General features: G+C 45.6%; 2 protein-coding genes across 3 annotated transcripts in view; one reads left to right on the top strand and one right to left on the bottom strand.

Annotated features, from left to right (window-relative positions):
- LOC122490296 (histone H2B type 1-A) overlaps positions 1–18,601 on the top strand; it is a 348,434-nt gene that overhangs the window by 250,531 nt on the left and 79,302 nt on the right. The gene's annotated exons all lie outside the window — the stretch shown is intronic.
- On the bottom strand, positions 354–7,895 carry LOC122490282 (histone H1.2). 2 transcript variants are annotated; one of them, XR_006299121.1, is made up of 3 exons: positions 4,912–5,314; positions 2,184–2,201; positions 354–1,003 (listed from the first exon to the last, which is right to left on the bottom strand). XR_006299121.1 is itself a non-coding variant. In XM_043592892.1 (3 exons), exon 1 carries the CDS (start codon positions 7,838–7,840, stop codon positions 7,199–7,201), a length of 642 nt encoding a protein of 213 aa, XP_043448827.1. In that variant the 5' UTR covers positions 7,841–7,895; the 3' UTR covers positions 354–1,003; positions 2,184–2,201; positions 5,834–7,198. The 2 variants fall into 2 exon arrangements, 1 of the variants encoding a protein (XP_043448827.1); XM_043592892.1 differs by lacking the exon at positions 4,912–5,314 and adding an exon at positions 5,834–7,895.

Here is an 18,601-nt window from a genome sequence, read left to right as displayed (position 1 = left end):
TGGTTGGGCTTTAATAAAAGAGAACATTTAGTTATGTGAGTTTCTAGGAGCTCCTGACCATCTCCTGTAATTCCTGCCCTTGGTCCACTTAGCATAATAGAAGCTAACCTAATAGCATGATCAGTATCCATCCACTTAAGTGTTAATTTCCTTGTTAATTTCCTAAGTTTAAAAGTATAATGAACTGATGCTAGTTAAGCTTTTTCTGAGGCCTAAAATTTACACAACTTGGCAACTCTTAACAATTACAATTCAAAATTTCGAATACAAAACTAGACAGTGAATATTAATTTATAATGGAAAGATGAGCCAAATTCCAATTTTGCAAAAATAAAACCATAGCCATCACAAAGTTCAGAAGAATAGCATATTTTATTAACTCTCGAATACAACTTTATCATGCTTATTTTCCTGTTTTTTGACCGCATACTCCGACTTCATCTTCACTCGAAAGTTATTTTGTACTATTTTCTATATAGACAATAGGAAGAGAATTCAGTATTTCCTCCAGCACGATTGATCACAAACTGTTTTGTTCTCCTGATCGCTTAGTACTTTCAGCTTCAAAGCACGTTATTGGTAATGTCACGTGTAAGACTGTTTTCAAATTTAGAAAATCCTGTCAAGCTTCTTGCACACGTGAGTTGTAAAAATTAGAGGATTTCTTCTTGGACTAGCTTCCCGTTCTGTACATTTCAAATCTTGACTCGTCTGTACTATACGTTCACTGCCAGCGCGGTTGCTACGAAAATGTAGATGTCATATAATGACAGGAGTCCGACATCTTCTTGTCTGCAATCCAGCTGAGTTTGTCCATGAACAGGAGAAAACTCCTTGATACCATTCTTACTTCAGATTGGCTAGAACTGAACTATATATGAGCACATCTGCAAATCGCATTCTCATCTCATTAACCCTTACCCAAACACATTCAACTCCATTTTCTCTTACCCAAATCCAGATATGTTCTTCAGTATCTCACCGTGATCAGACAAAAGGTGAACTGTAATGAAAGGGAAGATTAACTTCCAATAGACAACAAGTCTAACCGGCTGTGAAGAAAATATTTTAACATTGAAATTTTGCAAAAAAAATGAGACCCAGTGAACACCGTCCCAAGAGCCCCTCTCAGGCCTTTGCGCCTAATATTTGAGTTTCATTAGCTTCTGGGTAAACCTGCCTCTGATCACTGGCTACGTTTTTCTAACTTATATATGGCTTTCCCATGCCTTCCTACCACTCTGTTCTAACATCTCAGCCTAGCACCCTAGGAGTTGAGAATCACTGGTTTGGGATGACTCTAGGTCTCTGGGAAAGAGCTTTGCTTTGCATGATGCTTTGAACTGTGGTACCATTCTCAGAGTTACCAGAAGAACAAAAGTTAGTGGGGAGGAGATAAAGTCAATTCTGAGCAGTTTGAACATTTTCAGTATCGCGGTGAGTTCCCTGGGACAATATTGCAGGACGGTATTGATCTAGCCTGGGCTGAATATCATCTTCCTTTAGAGAAGGTTCCATGGAAGAGGTCCCCACATTTTCGTTGGAGTCTGTCTCCTAGTTCTCCATGGGTCAAGTAAGTAGCACATGAACCGATTGGCCTGCATTATTATAGGACATTCTTAATACAACCCTGAAAATCAGGTTCTCTCACTGTCTCCATTTTATAGAGGAAGAACGTTAGCCCAAGAGAGTTTACTTTAATTGGCCAGATTCATAATAGATATCATTGACAAGCAACCTCACACCAAACCCACACACTAAGTACCTTCGGACCAATAAGACTTCCTGGAAATGGATTGTTAGACCCAGTTCCTCCTCAAGGCTCACCCGGACTCACAGATTAGTGGATGGGTGGGAAATGCAGTGCCCTGGCCTGGGCTATGTTCTGTTATCAGAGTCCTCTGGTCAGTGGCCTAGTACGAGGGGAAATGCATACGATGCATAGAAGAAACATCACCTTTCAGGGATGCTCTCTGGGCTTCAGGACCAGCTCAGAATAATCATTTCCTTGGAAACATCTGGATTCTACTACAGAGCAGGTATTTGCTTGTGTTTTCATCACAGTATTTAGTTACTGTGGAACTACATCATCCAAGATAGTAGCCACTAGCCATATATGGCTATGAAGCACTTGAAATGTGGCTGGTCCAAACCGAGATGAGCTTTACGTGTAAAATACGTACCAGGTTTCAAAGAGTTGTCTGAAAAATAGAATTAAAAAAAAAAATCTCAGTATTTTTTATATTAGATAACTTGTTGAAATATTTCTATAATAGTGAGTTAAAGTACTATCAAAATAGATTTTTCTTGTTCCTTTTCGCTTTTTGAAATGTGGCTACTAGAAAATTTCAAATAACCTATGTGACTCCTATTGTATTTCTGAGGAAAAGCACTACTCTGCAAAGGGTGAAGACACCGGCTCACTGAACAGAAACTAACTAGCTATGTTCTTACTATCACCAGTCCTCAGTAATCATGACACCTCCCTCAGAGTGCTGTGATAAGAAGGTGTTTGAAAAGAAATGGAGGGGCGCCTGGGTGGCTCAGTCGGTTAAACGTCTGACTTCGGCTCAGGTCACGATCTCAAGGTTGGTGGGTTTGAGCCCCGCATTGCGCTCTTGTGCTGCCAGCTTGGAGTCTGGAGCCTGCTTCGGATTCTGTGTCTCCCTCTCTCTCTGCCCCTCCCCCGCTTGCACTCTGTTTCTCTCTGTCTCAAAAATACTAAGAAAACATTACAAAAAGAAAAGCAATGGAGACTTCTCCCCGACAATGCTTGGCATGTTGTAAATTAGAACTCAGGAAATGTTAGCTCTCGACAGCAGTGTTGTTGTTCCCACTGTACCCTAAATCCCAGCTCTACTCTGAAACCCTCTAATGATGTCACCTTGCCTTTTACTGGACCAACTGTTCATCTCTGGCCTGGATTTCAACCCAAAGTCACTCTCTACATTTCCCTTAGGCGTAGAATCACCTAGAAATTTGCCTACGAGAAGTAATAGGATATTTAATTTTTCAGCCACGAGACCACTTGTGTATGCACAGAAAAATTTTAAAAGGTGGGTATAATGCATTAAAATAACCTGTAATTTGTTTTTTCTTTTCTTTTTTTTTTTAAATTTTTTTAACGTTTATTTATTTTTGAGACAGAGAGAGACAGAACATGAACAGGGGAGGGGCAGAGAGAGGGAGACACAGAATCTGAAACAGGCTTCAGGCTCTGAGCTGTCAGCACAGAGCCTGACGCGGGGCTCGAACTCACGGACCGCGAGATCATGACCTGAGCCGAAGTCGGACGCTTAACCGACCAAGCCACCCAGGCGCCCCTAACCTGTAATTTCTGAGTTACACTTTTATCGTACATGGACATGAGATCATGAATTTTCATGCTGAATTATCAATCAGCAATTTAGTTGATGCGGTAATCATTGCCAAGTTTAGGTAGTCGGCCATGTTTGGGCAATTATTTGAATATATTATTGCCGTTGTCAATATTATTTTATAATAATAAGTAGATTATTGAAAACGATAACATTAATAATGTCAAAATAAAATATAGACTTCATAAACTAAAAATCAAGACAAGGACCTTTTGCTTAAAGCAGCCAATGTAGAGTCTAATGAATGGCTTACAGTATTAGACCTAAGCCAGTCAACTTTGTGGACACCCGTGAGGGAATGGGTCAAAATCAAGGAAACATATTGTTGAAGGTCTTATCGAAAGTCTAGGCAAAATTAGAGGTTTTATGATAACTTTTAGCTCTCTGTGAGTGAACTCTCCCCTCACCCTTACTAGAGAAGGGCAAATATTTGTTTTTGAGGAATACATTTCATTTGAATAGTAAAAGGGTGCCCTTTACCTATGCAAATATGTTTGCAGAAGACATTCAATGTTAGGATCCATTGTAAGTATATGAACCTAAAAAGCATGTGGACTTGAAAGCATGAGTACTTAACACAAGTACTTATGGTACTTAGCACAAGTACTGTGATTAAATTTAAGTGTCTTAATTGGGTCTCCTGGTTGCTGCAACTTGACCCAACCTGAGCCAAGGGAGGCTCCTGCCCCAGTGACAGGAGTACGGATCGCTCAGAGGACCCAGAATCCCCACGTTAGGAACCCAGAGAACGAAGCTCTATGCATCTCTCCTCTGTCCTCTGCCCTTGGCTCCATTCGGCATTTTTGATTCATCAGACCTTCCGGTGTCTCCTACAGACGACACCTCCCAGCCCCTGACATCAGGTCACCTCAATTTCTGCAACTCAGTTCCAGTTTTTGAACAGAGAATTTTTGATTGGTTCATATTGGCCCAATGACTTTTGGACCGGTCAACCCCCTTTAAGGTCAAAAGTTTAGGTCCACGGAGGACAGCGTATATGAAGACCCACTGATATGAAAGCTTTAAACCAAGGATGAGGCTAGAGAAGAGCAGGATATTTGGGACCAGAGGGCATTCTAGAGTTTATTGTCCGTAAGGCTGCCATGAGCCATGTACAGTTGAGTGAGTTCTTGAAATAGCCACGTAGGAACTGAGATGTGCTGTTTGTGTAAAATACATGGAGATTCCAAAGACATAATACGCGAAACAAAAAAGAATGTAAAATCTCTCATAAATATTCTTACATTGATTTTGTGCTGAGCAAGAATATTTTGGACATGTTAGGTTAAATAAATTATGTGGTTTTTTTTTATATTTCTTTTTGAGTGTGTGTGTGTGTGTGTGAGAGAGAGAGAGAGAGAGAAACAGAGAGAGAGTGGGGGAGCAGCAGAGAGAGAGGGAGACAGAGGATCTGAAGAGCCTGATGTGGGGCTCAAACTCACAGACCATGAGATGATGACCCCAGCAGAAGTCAGATGGTTAACGGACTGAGCCATTCAGGTGCCCCTAAATTATGTTATTAAAACTGATTCACCTGTTTCTTTCTTCCTTGCTTAATTTGGCTACAGACAGGACTGTTCTAGAGGTTGTTCATTCACTAGGCATAGATCCCTTCCATTACTGGATATCTTCAGTGTGCCAGGCCCCAAAGGAATCAATCTCATAGGTTGTCATTTTCAACAGCAACAAAGATGACAAGATATCTGGGAATAAAGGGTAATATATATGAAGATCTGTCTGCAGAAAATTTGAAACATTCTCCACAGGTACAAAATATTGGGGGGGGGGGGGAGGGATGTGAAAACATAAAATGTTCTTGAACAGGAAAACTCATCCTCTCCCCAAATTAATTTGTAAATTTAACACCATCCCAATAAAACGACGATATTGAGGTTTTGTGTGTGTGTGTGTGTGTGTGTGTGTTTATGTGTAATGGAAGCGTGAAGAGGTGAGGTGGGAGGGAGGAAGCATCTTAAAGTGCATTTCGAAAAACAAAATAAATAAACAAAAACTAGAATAATCAGGAAATTCTGGAAAAAAAAGCAACGACAGGGAATGAGCTCTATCTTCCTTCGGTCATGTTATAACATCTCAGTTTCTCATTCATGTTATAACATCTCAGTTTCTCAAACATTCCATTTTTATTTCAGTACCTACCATGGGCTATGTATTCTCAGCATTGAAGACAGTGCTGTGAACAATACTTAACAGTATGATCTCACTGGAGAAATGGCCAGAAAGATCAAAGGGACAAAGTAGAAAACCTAGGATTACTCCACGTATCCATGGAATTTAGCCTATGATAACGGTTGGCATCTCCAACGGGAGTGAGGTGGGGAGGGGAAAGGAAGCAGAAACGGAAGAGTCGTACGCATTTATTAAACCTTGTAACAAAATACGGGGGTTTCAATTGCTTCTAAAGTGAAATTGACAACACAAAAATTATTGAACCAAACCTTGGGAAAACTTTCTTGGCGTGAATGCGCGCGCGCGCGGGTGCGCTGTGCTCTCAAAGAAGGGAGGTCTTTCTACACATGAAAACGAACATTAAAGTATCCCATTCCGTTGGGAGGGACGGTGCGGGCAGGAATGAACTCCGTGGTCACTACCGGTAATGGGGGGAAATTAATCTAAGTTACTTAACGACTACATCAGTCGCTGTGGCAATGGGCGAAGAACTGAGCTTCGGGTCTCCAGAAGCCCCGGTTCCTGGAACCAACGGTGTTGACCAGAATATAAAACACGACGCTGGACTTTCCTCTGCCCAGAAGAAACGCCATCCTTATGAAAGAAGCCGCAGATACCGCCGTGAAGATAAACTAAAGGCCTTCGTTAGAGACATCACTTCACCCCCACACATGCATATACATTCCCAGGTTTACCCGTACGTTACTCGCGTAGAAACCGTTGGGACTTCGGCCGCGCAAAAATGCGTTGAAAGCATCTCCGGCGTTTAGATGTTGACGTCTACCTAAAACGACGCTCGGTGACCCGCTGCCGGGACAAGATGGCCGACGAAGGGTTGTTGTGATGCACTCCAATCCCATCACACTTTTGCGCAAAGTTACATGACGCGAGGGACAGAAGGGCGCCGGTCCAGCGGCGCCCGGTGGCAGGGTGGCCGCCGCCGCCGCCGCGCGGTGGTCCAGACGCGGTCCTCAGCGGCCGCAGCGCGCGGGCTGGCCCACGGGAGCGCGCGGTACGGACGCCAGCACCGTCTCCTCCCCGGCGGGGTGCTGCGGCCGTCCCCGGACACGAGCTGGACTTTCCAAACCATGGGAAGTGTCCGAGGGATCAGGGACACACTTACCGGGCGAAAAAGGAACAATCAATCCACTGGAAACGAAACGTACACAGAATACACAAGAGGCCGGCCTCCACCCAATAAAACACGCGATGAAAAGCGTGGGCCGGAGCAGTGGGCCAACCCGCGAGCAGGGCGGGACTTTTGAACGGCTTTCCAACCCAATCGGGGGATTCCTGGAGACCGAGGAACTGGCTGACTTGATTTGTGGTTGTTTTCGATGGCCTGGCGCGGGGCGGGGCCGGCGCGCGAGTGCGCGCCTCCGGGACAGCGCTTCCGCAAAGTAGCGGGGGAGGCCACCCGGGATACCGCTGGGCAGGAGACGAGCCCTAGGGCCGCGCAGAGACCCCCCGCCGCCCCTTTCCGGCTGGCGTCAACTGTAGCGGCCAACCACACCTAGAACCAAAGGTTAAAGGGGGAAAGGGACAGGGTTAGAAGGTTCAGCTCTTTCTTTGAGATCAGTGGTGGCTCTGAAAAGAGCCTTTTTGGGTTTCAGAAGCAGGCGTTCTTCAACAGCCTACTTCTTTTTGGGTGCAGCCTTCTTGGGCTTGGCAACCTTGGGTTTGGCGGTCTTGGGCTTCACGGCCTTAGCTGCGCTCTTGGCGGCCTTCTTCGGCTTGGCAGCCTTCGCTTTCTTCGGACTCTTGGCCACTTTCTTGGCGACAGCAGCCCCCGCCGGCTTCTTCACCTTCTTCGGGGTCTTCTTGGCGCTCTTCTTGGGAGTGCCGGCCCCGGTGGCCTTCTTGGCTTTCTTGGCTGCCCCGGCAGCCTTCTTGGGCTTGGCCGCGCCCGCCTTCTTCGCTTTGGGCTTGGCCTCCCCGGACGCCGCCTTCTTGTTGAGCTTGAACGAGCCCGAAGCGCCGGTGCCCTTGGTCTGCACCAGGGTGCCCTTGCTCACCAGGCTCTTGAGGCCCAGCTTGATGCGGCTGTTGTTCTTCTCCACGTCGTAGCCGGCGGCCGCCAGCGCCTTCTTGAGCGCGGCCAGGGACACGCCGCTGCGCTCCTTGGAGGCGGCCACGGCCTTGGTGATGAGCTCGGACACCGGCGGCCCAGAAGCCTTGCGGCGCACCCCTGCAGGTTTTTTGGCCGCCTTCTTCTTCACGGGGGCCTTCTCCGCGGGGGGCGCGGCGGCAGGAGCGGCGGGAGCGGTCTCCGACATGCTGAGGCTGTAGGACCGGGGACAAGTGGCAGAGCGCCGTGGGTGCGCCGGGGCCGGGCCGCCGTATATATAGAGCGCAGGCGCGCGCTGATTGGTGCTCCGCTCGCCCGCCTGGCTGGCAGGCTCCGAGCCGCCGCCGTGCGCCCAAGTTGTGTTTGTTCCACTTCACAAAAGGGGGAAAATGTTAAAATACCCCGCACCAAATCTCCCGGCTTTGGTCGGAAAAGGATCCGAGAAGCCTCAGGCTCCGGGCTCTCCATTTATTTTTTCCGCAACCCCAAAGGCGACGCGTCCAGGAGCCCCCAACTCCCCCAACTCCGAGGGAAGTCCAGGACGGTGGGAGACCACTTTCTGTTTTTCTCTTAAATTACCTGTTCGCTCCTTTGCCCCTGAAAGTTCTTTTTCTCAGGGGTGGTTGGGCACATGGTTGCCTTCTTTGGGAGACAAAAACGAAATGGTTTCCACCTAAATTTTCACGATAATTCTCTTTCTTCGCGAGGGAAGTAACACAGGTCCTCTGTGAATTCTGCGCACAGACCCACAGGAACCGTGGACTGGGACAAGGATTCCCGGGCCAGTCCAAAGCAGTTAGGGTTGGATGAAAGGGGGTCCAAAGGCCTTGGGGGGTGTCCTGGACCGTGGGGGGTTAGAGACTTAAATCTTCGATTTGAAGACACTGAAATTCTTTATCAACTCCGTCTTTTCGTAGATGGGGGCGGGGCACTCTTCACTTCTCCAAAGGCGAGAAATTGGGCAGTTTTTAAAAAAGATCTCAGGTTCCCCTCTGGGTTGTGCAAGGCAGGGGGTCTGACCCTCAAGAATAGAGATAATAAGGGAAGAAGGGAGACCCCCTAAGCCTGCAAAGAATCCTCCATAGACTTGGTAGCTATAGACACTGAAATGATCTCTCTCCAAAGAAAACAAGCATTTATTTATTTATTTTTATATGTTCCAATAAAGACATGAACTTCAGCACGTGAAAATTCTAGATTACTTCCAGTAACAACATCTAACTCATGTTATGGTATAGAAGGAAACTCTCTACCTGGGAATTCGACGGTCTCGATGGAAGGAAAGCGCCTAACATTAATGTGATACACTTTTATAAGATGAACTGGAGATTCGAAGTAGAACAAAATGGATGGCAAATTTTTAAATAGAAATAGAGGAAAATTCCTAGAACATGTAAGTTTTTATACCATTTTTCTGTTGTTGGTAAGATTACCCCTTCTCGTGCCCTTTGGTGCTGGTCATTCGGATTCTATTCTAAAGTTTGCTTTGTCCTTTAGGGACCAAGGAAGTATTACAACTTACCCGAAATTCCCATTCAAATATACAGCCACATGAAAATACGTGTTAAAGATGCCAGCCTTGGACCGGGGTCAAAAAAGGTTGTACAACTTAAGTTCAGTGATGGAAAAAAAAAAAAAAAATGAGGCATTTTTAGACTAAGGATAACTCCATTGTAAGTTTCACTGAATAACATTTGTTCAACATTCAGAAATCGTGTCTACTACTGATCATGCCCTCTGAGAATTAACAGCCTAATGAGATTAGTGATGGATGAATTAGCAGCCATAGAAAACCACTCTAGACCTTCCATCCCTCGCCGTGATTTTGGATATAGGAATCGTAAGAAATTATCGAAAGTGTCTGAACAACTAAAGCACTTTTATCACACTAATGTATCTTGGCATCAAAATAACGAAATCAAATAAGAACATGCACTTTGCTCTGATTCTATGTACAAGGAGTCGCCCCCCCCCCCCCCCCCCCCACACACACACAGCCATTTGAAATTCAGTGAAATGTCCTGTACCCACCAGGAAAATAGCAATGTAGAATCTTGATTGCCAGGTCACTGGACCTCCCCTCACCATCAGTTGGTGTCCTGATTTATACATCAACAGCACATAAGTTCGATTCCTGTGATTCAATTCTCTAATATGATCACTCAGGTTGAATCAATCAAAACACATCTCCCTACAGGCCAGTCTGATGTCCAGATCTCAGGTCATTCGGACACCAGCCACTCAGTCTTGCTCCCAACCTCCTGGCCACAGGGTAGAGACCAGAAGGCAGAGAAACAAGATTCTTGATCTTCTCCAGATTCTTGTAATGCATGTTGAGAAAAGCTATCCAAAAATGAAAAATAAGGCAAAACTGTTTCTTTGTGTCTTTCCAAGCTGTATTAGAAAATTGTCTAAGTTCATTTGCAGGTCATTTGATGCTCTAAGGCAATACTACACAAATAGAATGTGGGTCACATACTTAATTTTATGTTTTCTAGTAGTCACATGACACAAATAAAAAGAAACATGAGTTTAATTTTAAGAATATATTCTGCTTCACTCAATATATCCAAACTATCACCATTTCAACGTGTAATCAGTATTTTTAAAAATATGATGGTTTATATTCCCTTTTTTTCACATCGCGAGGCTTCCAAATCTAGTATATTTTACATTTGTAGAATATTCCATTTCAGGCTAGCCACCTTACAGGTGCTCCCTGGCCACATAAGACCAACAGCTACCATTCTGGACAGCACGGCTTTGGCAAAGGTAACTTTGACTTCATAATTACTCTTTGATTACACCCAAAGTATGTAAAATTAGACAGTGACATATAGGGGGTTGATACATTAATAAGTGTTTTGTCCAGTAGAGAGGCACATGAACTCTTTTCAGTAGAAAAGCCAACCCTAAAAGTGATGATTGTATTGCTTAATAGAACATTAACCAGTTTTGTATTTTTCCGCCTTCCTGCCTCTTACCTTCTCCTGCCTAAATGCGTATTTCATTCTCCTGTGTCCTGCTTTGACCCAACTTTGCCATCCTGCTTGCTCCCTTGTCAATGACATAACATTCTTTGACCCAGGCATGAGCTCACTCTAAACAGTACTTGTATGAGACTTGTGTTTTTCACCTCTTGAAAAGCATACTTTGACGCTCGGTTCATCAGTTTGTTCCAAGCGCTCTAAAACAGAACCTTTAGAAACCATTCTAAAACTCGGGAGATACAAAACTTTTTGACTGTCAACCTTACAGTGACCTTAGATCTGGCAGGTGGGTCACAGAGTCTCAGGCTTTGAAACAAGATGGGACAAGCCCGTGAGCCACCAAAAGCCTATTAAAATTACCTCCAGGGGAAAATTCAGGTGAAGGGTGTGGTCTTCCCCCTCAAAATTGATGGCCTTAAGGGGGCCAACAATAAACTGAGGACAGAAATACTGCAATGCGGTCAATTGTGTATTCTTGTATCTACACACATTCTGGATATTACAGGTTGGCTGCTTTCGTTTCATGTGCCTCAGGTCTGGAAAGCTGGTGAGCAGAGCTAATTACGCAGAGCCGAATGTCCAGTCCAAAAGACTGTCATGGGAGCTGGACAGAGGGTGTGGGGGAGAGACGTGAACAGCGAGAAATACATAAGGACAGTGAGGGGGGTTGCTGGAGCAGGTGCACGGACCCTCCCTTTACCAGGCCAGAATAGGATTCTGTCTGCTTTTGAAGGTAGCTAACCTGATATTAATAAACCTTGTTACAGGCCCCAACTGGGAGCGATTAAAACCTGCTCTTTCCTGACTCACGAGGGATGGGGCTCTAATAATACCAGCCGCTCTCCTGGCCAGCCTGCCCAAGGGCGTAAAGTGTTCGTGCTTGGGTCCACCTTGAGGTTGATAATAGAGGGCAGCCTGAGAAAAAATATGCAGGAAAGAGATTCAGGAGAGTGGCCTAAAGAAGATTGTAGGCCCTCCAGTCTGTTTGCTTGCTTTTTAGCCCCACAAACAAATAACCCAGTCTCTGCAGGCAAATGGCCAATGATTAGGGGATCAGACCTGAGCCAAAATGTTTCCCCCACCAGCCCGTGGGGCACTTTAAGGGCTGAGACCACGGTTTCTGTATGTTTATTCCCGGACACATCCTTAAAAGACATTGGTGCTTAATAAATGCATCGGGAGTATCACCAATGGAACGACACATTCCGGAATATATTCACCTGACATTTTGGAATTGCTCTTAGGACCACACAAGTGACGCAGGAAACTAGCTCATTCATTGCCACCTCGCTCTTTAAGCGTGTTTTCAAATGACTGTAAGCTGTTTCAGAAGTCAAACCTACCCTCAAGAGGATTTCTCAACAGTGAGATTATATACATTTTTACAGCTTCCTAGTCTAGGTCTCTAATAAAGGCAGTGATAATGCACAAGATGCAGACATATTTTAGGCAATAGCCTTAATCGGAAGGAGGGTATAGCCTCACTCAGTGACTGTTTTGGAGGAAACACGGACGTACAAGTTTTGATAGATTTGTTAGGATGTGTTATTGCCATCACGATGCCATGCATGAGCTTCCCACACACAGGGCACTTGTTAAGCAAAAGACACTGAAAGAGATAATAAAAGCAAAGATCAGCCCAGCAAAGTGTCTCCTCTCAAAGAGCTGTAACTGGTGGGACAGTCAGAGACAAGCATAAATATCATGCTGTGTGATGAATCTGGTGGGAAAGACCAAAACCACTGAGAAACCGGAAGAATAAAAAAATTAAAATGTTACTGTGCTGGTTACACCTTCGCCTTCAAATGCTTACCAAACCCACTGGGAAAATAAGACATTCGATTTCAGCCTAGAGCAGTGGTTCTCAAACTTTAGATTCCAGGGCTCCTTTACACTCTTAAAAATTAGTAGGGCGCCCCCCAAATCTCATTAGTGAAGGTCACGAATATAGACATATGAACCACTTTAGAAATTAAAACTGAGGATTAAACTAATAATGTATATCTAAATACACTTGGTAGTATCCATTAAATAAAAAATTGATTTTATTTATTTAGAATTATACATAATTAACAGATGGCAAATGTTGCATATTCATCTATATTATATACTATAGGCTTGTATATATAATGTACAGTATAGGATGCCACCTGCTACGTTCTCGGGCTTTCCCAACTTTCATTTCCTCCTCTGTAACATGGAGTAGCACCTCCCCCAAGGAATATAGTGAGAATTAAATGAGGTAACATGCGTATAGTTCCTGAGACGGCGCTGAACACACAGTTGCCTCTTCCCTGAAGTTTATTTCCATTAGATCTGCCCACCGTGGGATTCTGCTGCTTTGGGGGTGACTCTGAGAAAGCTGGTACTCTCCTTAATTTGGAGGGGGGTGAGAATAGACCATCCATCAGGCTTGATCACTCTTTCCAATTATGTGTGCTTCCCCTGGAAGCCTCTGAAAGGTCACACGACCCGGGTACTACCCCAAGGAAGACTTTAAGAAGAGGTTCTAACAAGACGAGATGAAGTTGGGGCATCGGAGAAAGATGTGTGTGTGTGTGTGTGTGTGTGTGTGCGTGTGTGTACACGCATGCAGTTGTGAGTGTGTGTGTTGGGGAGTGGTAAGTGAGCATAACCCAGGACCATCACTGTCACTCAGAATCTACCCCCACACTGCTGTTCTTGGAGCTCACTCCTTGCCCGAAACTCCATGGGAAACGGTTATGAGGACGCTCACAGTCACCCAGTCCCTGCCTTCTGTATGTCAGGTGCACGCACACTTTCAGTGGCAGGCAGGTCTGGCTGTCAGGGAGGACTGTGTTGCCAGTACGTGAGAGGGACCAAGGTACTCCGTCACCCTGAATTTGTTACTACCAAACTCACCTAAGCGGGCTTAAGTTAAACAGAAATCCTCGTTGGGACCAAATTCTTGTTGGTCCTAGCTTACCTCCGGATTTGTAGCTATGCTTCAGTTAACACACAGATTTCGTATTCTTTTCATGGTGAATGGGAGTGGCACTTATATTTCCTCTTAACTTTATCAAAAAGTCCAAGACAGATACAGAGGTGGCACAGTCCATTTCTCAAAATGACTGTCCCAGAAGCTGGAATGCCTGGGTTCAAGTTCAACTTTGCGACAGGATGAGTTAATTCCTTTCTCTATGTTGCAGTTTTCTCATCTGTAAACGTCGACAATAGTACCTGATTCATAGGATTACGAGAATTAATGAGTTAATATTTATGTAGTTCTTAGAATAAATAGTGCCTACCATATAAGTACAAAATTTTACATATATATGTTCAGTAAAATTAGTTGTAGAAGCATATATGTATTATTGTAGCCACAATATGGCACCGTGCTGCAACTTTGGTTTTAAGAGTGTCAACAGTGCTAATAAACAGTTAACCGAACACTTTCTACGGACCAGGCATTGTATGCACTATTCTCGTTCCGTCTTCACCACCGACCTACACACCCTTTACAATCATTATCATTTCATCGATAAGAAGGATGGAAATTGAGAATTCAGATTTCTCCTGGGCCAGCCCTTGAAGGCTGATTACCATCCGTATCCCTAAACACACACACACAGCTACCAATCGAACTACAGTTGAAGGCAAGACTTACTTTTAATCTATGAAGTGCATACAAGTAAAATACACCCCGGCTAATACTTACTAATCTGTTCGGTGAGTTTTAGGTAGGAAGCGTTTTCACACGTGTGAATACTTCCTGTTTGGACCTCACACCTTCCCAGCGGAATCCAGTACAATCCATCGTGCTGTTTGTTTTGATTGACACTAGGTGGCGCTCGTAACCAACCAACGCTTATTTTAGAGGCTGGTATGTTCCAATCCGTCCAGGCCTTTATGTAGGTATTAACATCTAATCACACACTTAACAGTTCCCCGTCTCTTTTGGTGAACAGAAATTGCTATCCCCGCCTGACAGATGGCGATCCGGGGGCCTTGGGAAGCCCTAACACTGCAGGAGGTCCACAGGCAGAAAGAACGTGAGAGGAACAAATTGAGTGACTTGGGCTCTTGTTTCAATGGTGTAGCAAAATCATGCTGGATAATTCATTCGTTGCGCAAAGAATTCGTCAGCACCTTCGATAAGCCCAGCACCGTGCTGGGCTCGGGGAATAAGAAAGCAAGGAAGACAGGCTCTCCCCTTATGGTGGGGTTGGGAGGAGGGGAAACCAGGAAATAGTGGATCACAGTACTTGTGAAAAAGGGGTCAGAGAGGGCCTGAAAAGGGGGAACAGTTGATTTGACCTGGGAGAGGAGGCTAGACATCGAATCTCACAAGCGCAACTTTTAAAGTACTCAGTTACTTCTTTTCATTTGCCAAGTGCAATGATCTCAGAGAGAATGGCGAACGAACACAGCACTGTGCAAAGACGGGGACACGGAAATTGCCTCTTCTCCTGCTTAGTCGGGAACAAAATTATGAGATTTCTGGTTCGGTGTATCAGTTATGGCCACGGGGGTAGTCATAAGAAGAATAATAACAAATGTATTCAACAGTATGTGGTGTAGGGGGTTGTGACCTCGCAATGTGCCTAAGATCAGTCCGGCACCTTGGCTGAAACGCACACACCTCAAACAGAGCCCCCAAGAGTGTCCTGCACTGAAGGGTAGGTTTATGAAAGTCCAAAGGAAGAGCCTCCTGCCACCTAGTTTTGTCGTCTGTGAAATGCAAAACATTAAGTAATTGTAAAACACCCAATTGCTGACCAGTAATTAGAAAGAGTTGTCGATAAAGAACTGAATAGAAAGGTTATGTGTTTAACCTTTGAAGTTTCCAGGGCTAGCTGAATTGTCCAAGGACAACAGTACAATACATAGGTTTGCTTTGGCCTCGACCCTTTCCTGCCCGAAGGCATTTCCGAGGCAGGATGCTGTTTGCGCCACTAGGCACGAGATGGCGCTCCAGATCCAAACGGCCCCCGGCGGGCGGGCTTGACTCCCGGGTTGCCTGCTGGCGAAGTCATCATTTATTCACCTCGGGTTGACGTTGTAATACCCAGAGGGTTTTAAACCTCATCCCTGTACTGTCTTCGGCCGGACAGAAGTGATAATTACTCACGTGTGACGATGACAGTACTGAGAAGCAGCGAGACTGGAGTAGGGCCCAGAGCAGTCAAGTCGAGGGGCTGGCGGCCGGGACCTCTCTGGTCACTACTCTTCCTAAAGAGAAATACATTGTCCTGGACAAGAAACCCACGTGGCTTGATTCACTCACTCGCCCAATAATTACTAAGCAGGAGAAATCCGGACGGACAGCTACTGTGGCGGTGCCTCCAGTTAGAGTTAAGAAGACACGTGGGAAGGGAAGGGGCGGGGGGGGGGGGGGGGGGGGGGAGGGGGTTAGGGCTCTCCGCCCAGCGCTGAGCACAGGCCCCAAGAGGAACCGAGCCCAGCTTCCCGAACGATGGGGTGAAAACAGGCCGACAGAAGCCACGTCAGCTGTGTCCCAAATGTGAGTAGCATGTTAAGCAGAAGAACCCCAGAGACCTGGGGAGACTGCACATGCTTTATCTTTTAAAAATGATTATTATTGGGGCGCCTGGGTGGCTCGGTCGGTTAAGCGGCCGACTTCGGCTCAGGTCATGATCTAGCGGTCCGTGAGTTCGAGCCCCGCAGCGGGCTCTGTGCTGACCGCTCAGAGCCTGGAGCCTGTTTCGGATTCTGTGTCTCCCTTTCTCTGACCCTCCCCTGTTCATGCTCTGTCTCTCCCTGTCTCAAAAATAAATAAAACGTTAAAAAAATTTTTTTAAATGATTATTATTTTAAGAGTGAGATAACCACAATATAGACCATCCGTAAGAGGATACTGACCTGTTACCTGGTAGGAAGTGACATCCTCAGAGAAGCAATGTCATTAACCAATAGAGAAGTTTACAAAAACTCAGGTGGTACCAAAGTGAGCAAGCGTAGGCTCTATCGCTTTTCTCATCCGTAATGAAAACTAATATATGGACCGTTTCCATTGGGAGATATTAAGTATCGGGGACATTTCTTCCCTCGAAGTTTCTCGGGCTGCCAAAGGGGCTGAAGGATCACAAGGAACAGAAGTAGTCACCACGTGGACCTCAAACTCTTCCCGGCTGCACTAGACCCCTTTCCACTGTGCTATGTCATCAGTTCTCGCGACACTCGCCACCAAAATGTACCGCATGCAGTCCATTCCTAATCTGCGGGGTAATTGTTACCTTCTACTGGTGTCTATATCTGTTCACAGTGGGAAGAGAGCATTCACATCAAGAATGGTTTGACGAGCACAAATCATTTAACAGATGAGCAGATCGAGGTTCATAGAGGCTGCGGTAAGGCGGTTCCGTAGCAGAGTAAAAGTAACCAGTAAACAGAGTAAAAGGCCAGGATTAAGCAGCCAGGTCTTTGGACTCGTGGTTAGATGAAGTTTGCGCGAAGAAACGGAATTGTCACTCCAGTTGTGGAATGGACCTTCACCTGTTTCTCCTGCTGGTTGCAGATACAGCAGAATTCCAGGGTGCTGCTGTTTGCTTAGTTAGTGTACCAGGGCATATCTCTTCAACCTGACCATAAACTTCTCGATAGATAGCAAGATGGTTTTGAGAATGAAGTGAGATCGTGTCTAAAGAAGGTTCGTACGTGGTTCCTAGCGAATAGGGTTCTCTCCCGCCACTAGTACATTGCATTGTTTTTTTTTTATTTATAGGAACCAACTTGCAGTTAGCTGTGCTGACTGGGCATGTCAGTTTCTGCTTCTTCCTCAACCCCCCCCCCCCTTTTCCGGTAAAGGATTTTACAAAGCCCTCAAAGATGAAGAGAATGGGAGGTGAAATAATCCGTGAAAGCTGTAAACGGAATTTGGGAATCTGGAGAGCAGGCGGACGAATGCCTGGTTGGACCAGAGAAAGCTGTGTACAGCGCCTGTGGGGGAGGGGGGAGGGTACAATAAGAAACAAATACATTTCCTCACATGGTGCCCTAGAAAGATCTAAGTCTTTGACACGCCAGGTGCCTTTGAGGTCAGGGTTGCGAGCAAGACTGGAAACAGACTTGCTAGAACCCTGTGGAAAAGGCATTTTGATGCCCGGATTACCTCCCCATGTTAATAGCCAGGCAACTACTGGCTCAACAGGAGACTGAGTGTTTTCCTTAGGTGGCACGGAATCAGAACGACTCTGGACGTGGAGGCCTCGGGCATAGCTGACAAGAGGGCGCGTGGCCGAGGCACAAAACTGAAAATAAGGCTTTGAGAGAGAATCTGAATACCCCAAGTTCAATTCTCCCAGCTCCTTCCCCTTTGTCTCCTGGAACACTCCTACCCAGGCTTGTATCTCCTATCGTTTCTCGTTTCAACCAATTTCCTCTTGAGCGTCTACTCTGGGTAAAGCCCTGAGCCAGATAGGATAAATGTGTTGGCTTGTATTAGTTTGCTGCTGGACAGGGTACCACACGCTGGCTGGCTTACCCGGCAGACGTGTACTTCCTGTCACACATTCTGGAGGCTAGAAGTCTAGACCCAAGGTGGTGAGAGGGTTGGTTCTTTCTGAGGGCTGAGAATGAGAATCTACCCTGGGTCTCTCTTTTGGCAGACTCAGGCATTCCGTGACTCGGAGAGGACTGTCTTCTTCCCTCTATGCACGGATGTCTCTGTCCAAATTCCCCGTTTTTTTTTTTTTTAATGTTTGTTTATTTATTTATTTATTTATTTAGAGACAGAGAGAATCCTTAGCAGGCTCTCAGCCTGACACAAGGCTCGAACTGATGAAGAGATCCTGACCTGAGTGGAAATCAAGAGTTAGAGGCTTAACCCACCGAACCACCAGGCTCCTCTCCCTTGCTTTATAAGGACACTGTATTTCACTTTCCTTTTCTCTCCTTGGGTAACAAGCAGGACTTGGACAGTCTGAAATCGCTGTTCTGGGGTTTGGTTCTGAAATGAAAGGGTCGGTGGGGTTGATTCCTTCTGAGCAACGCGAGGG

This window comes from Prionailurus bengalensis, chromosome B2, assembly GCF_016509475.1.
Source record: "Prionailurus bengalensis isolate Pbe53 chromosome B2, Fcat_Pben_1.1_paternal_pri, whole genome shotgun sequence".
NCBI lineage: Eukaryota > Metazoa > Chordata > Mammalia > Carnivora > Felidae > Prionailurus > Prionailurus bengalensis.
The sequence above is the reverse complement of the archived record's forward strand: the minus strand, read 5'-3'. Positions and strand labels throughout refer to the sequence as shown.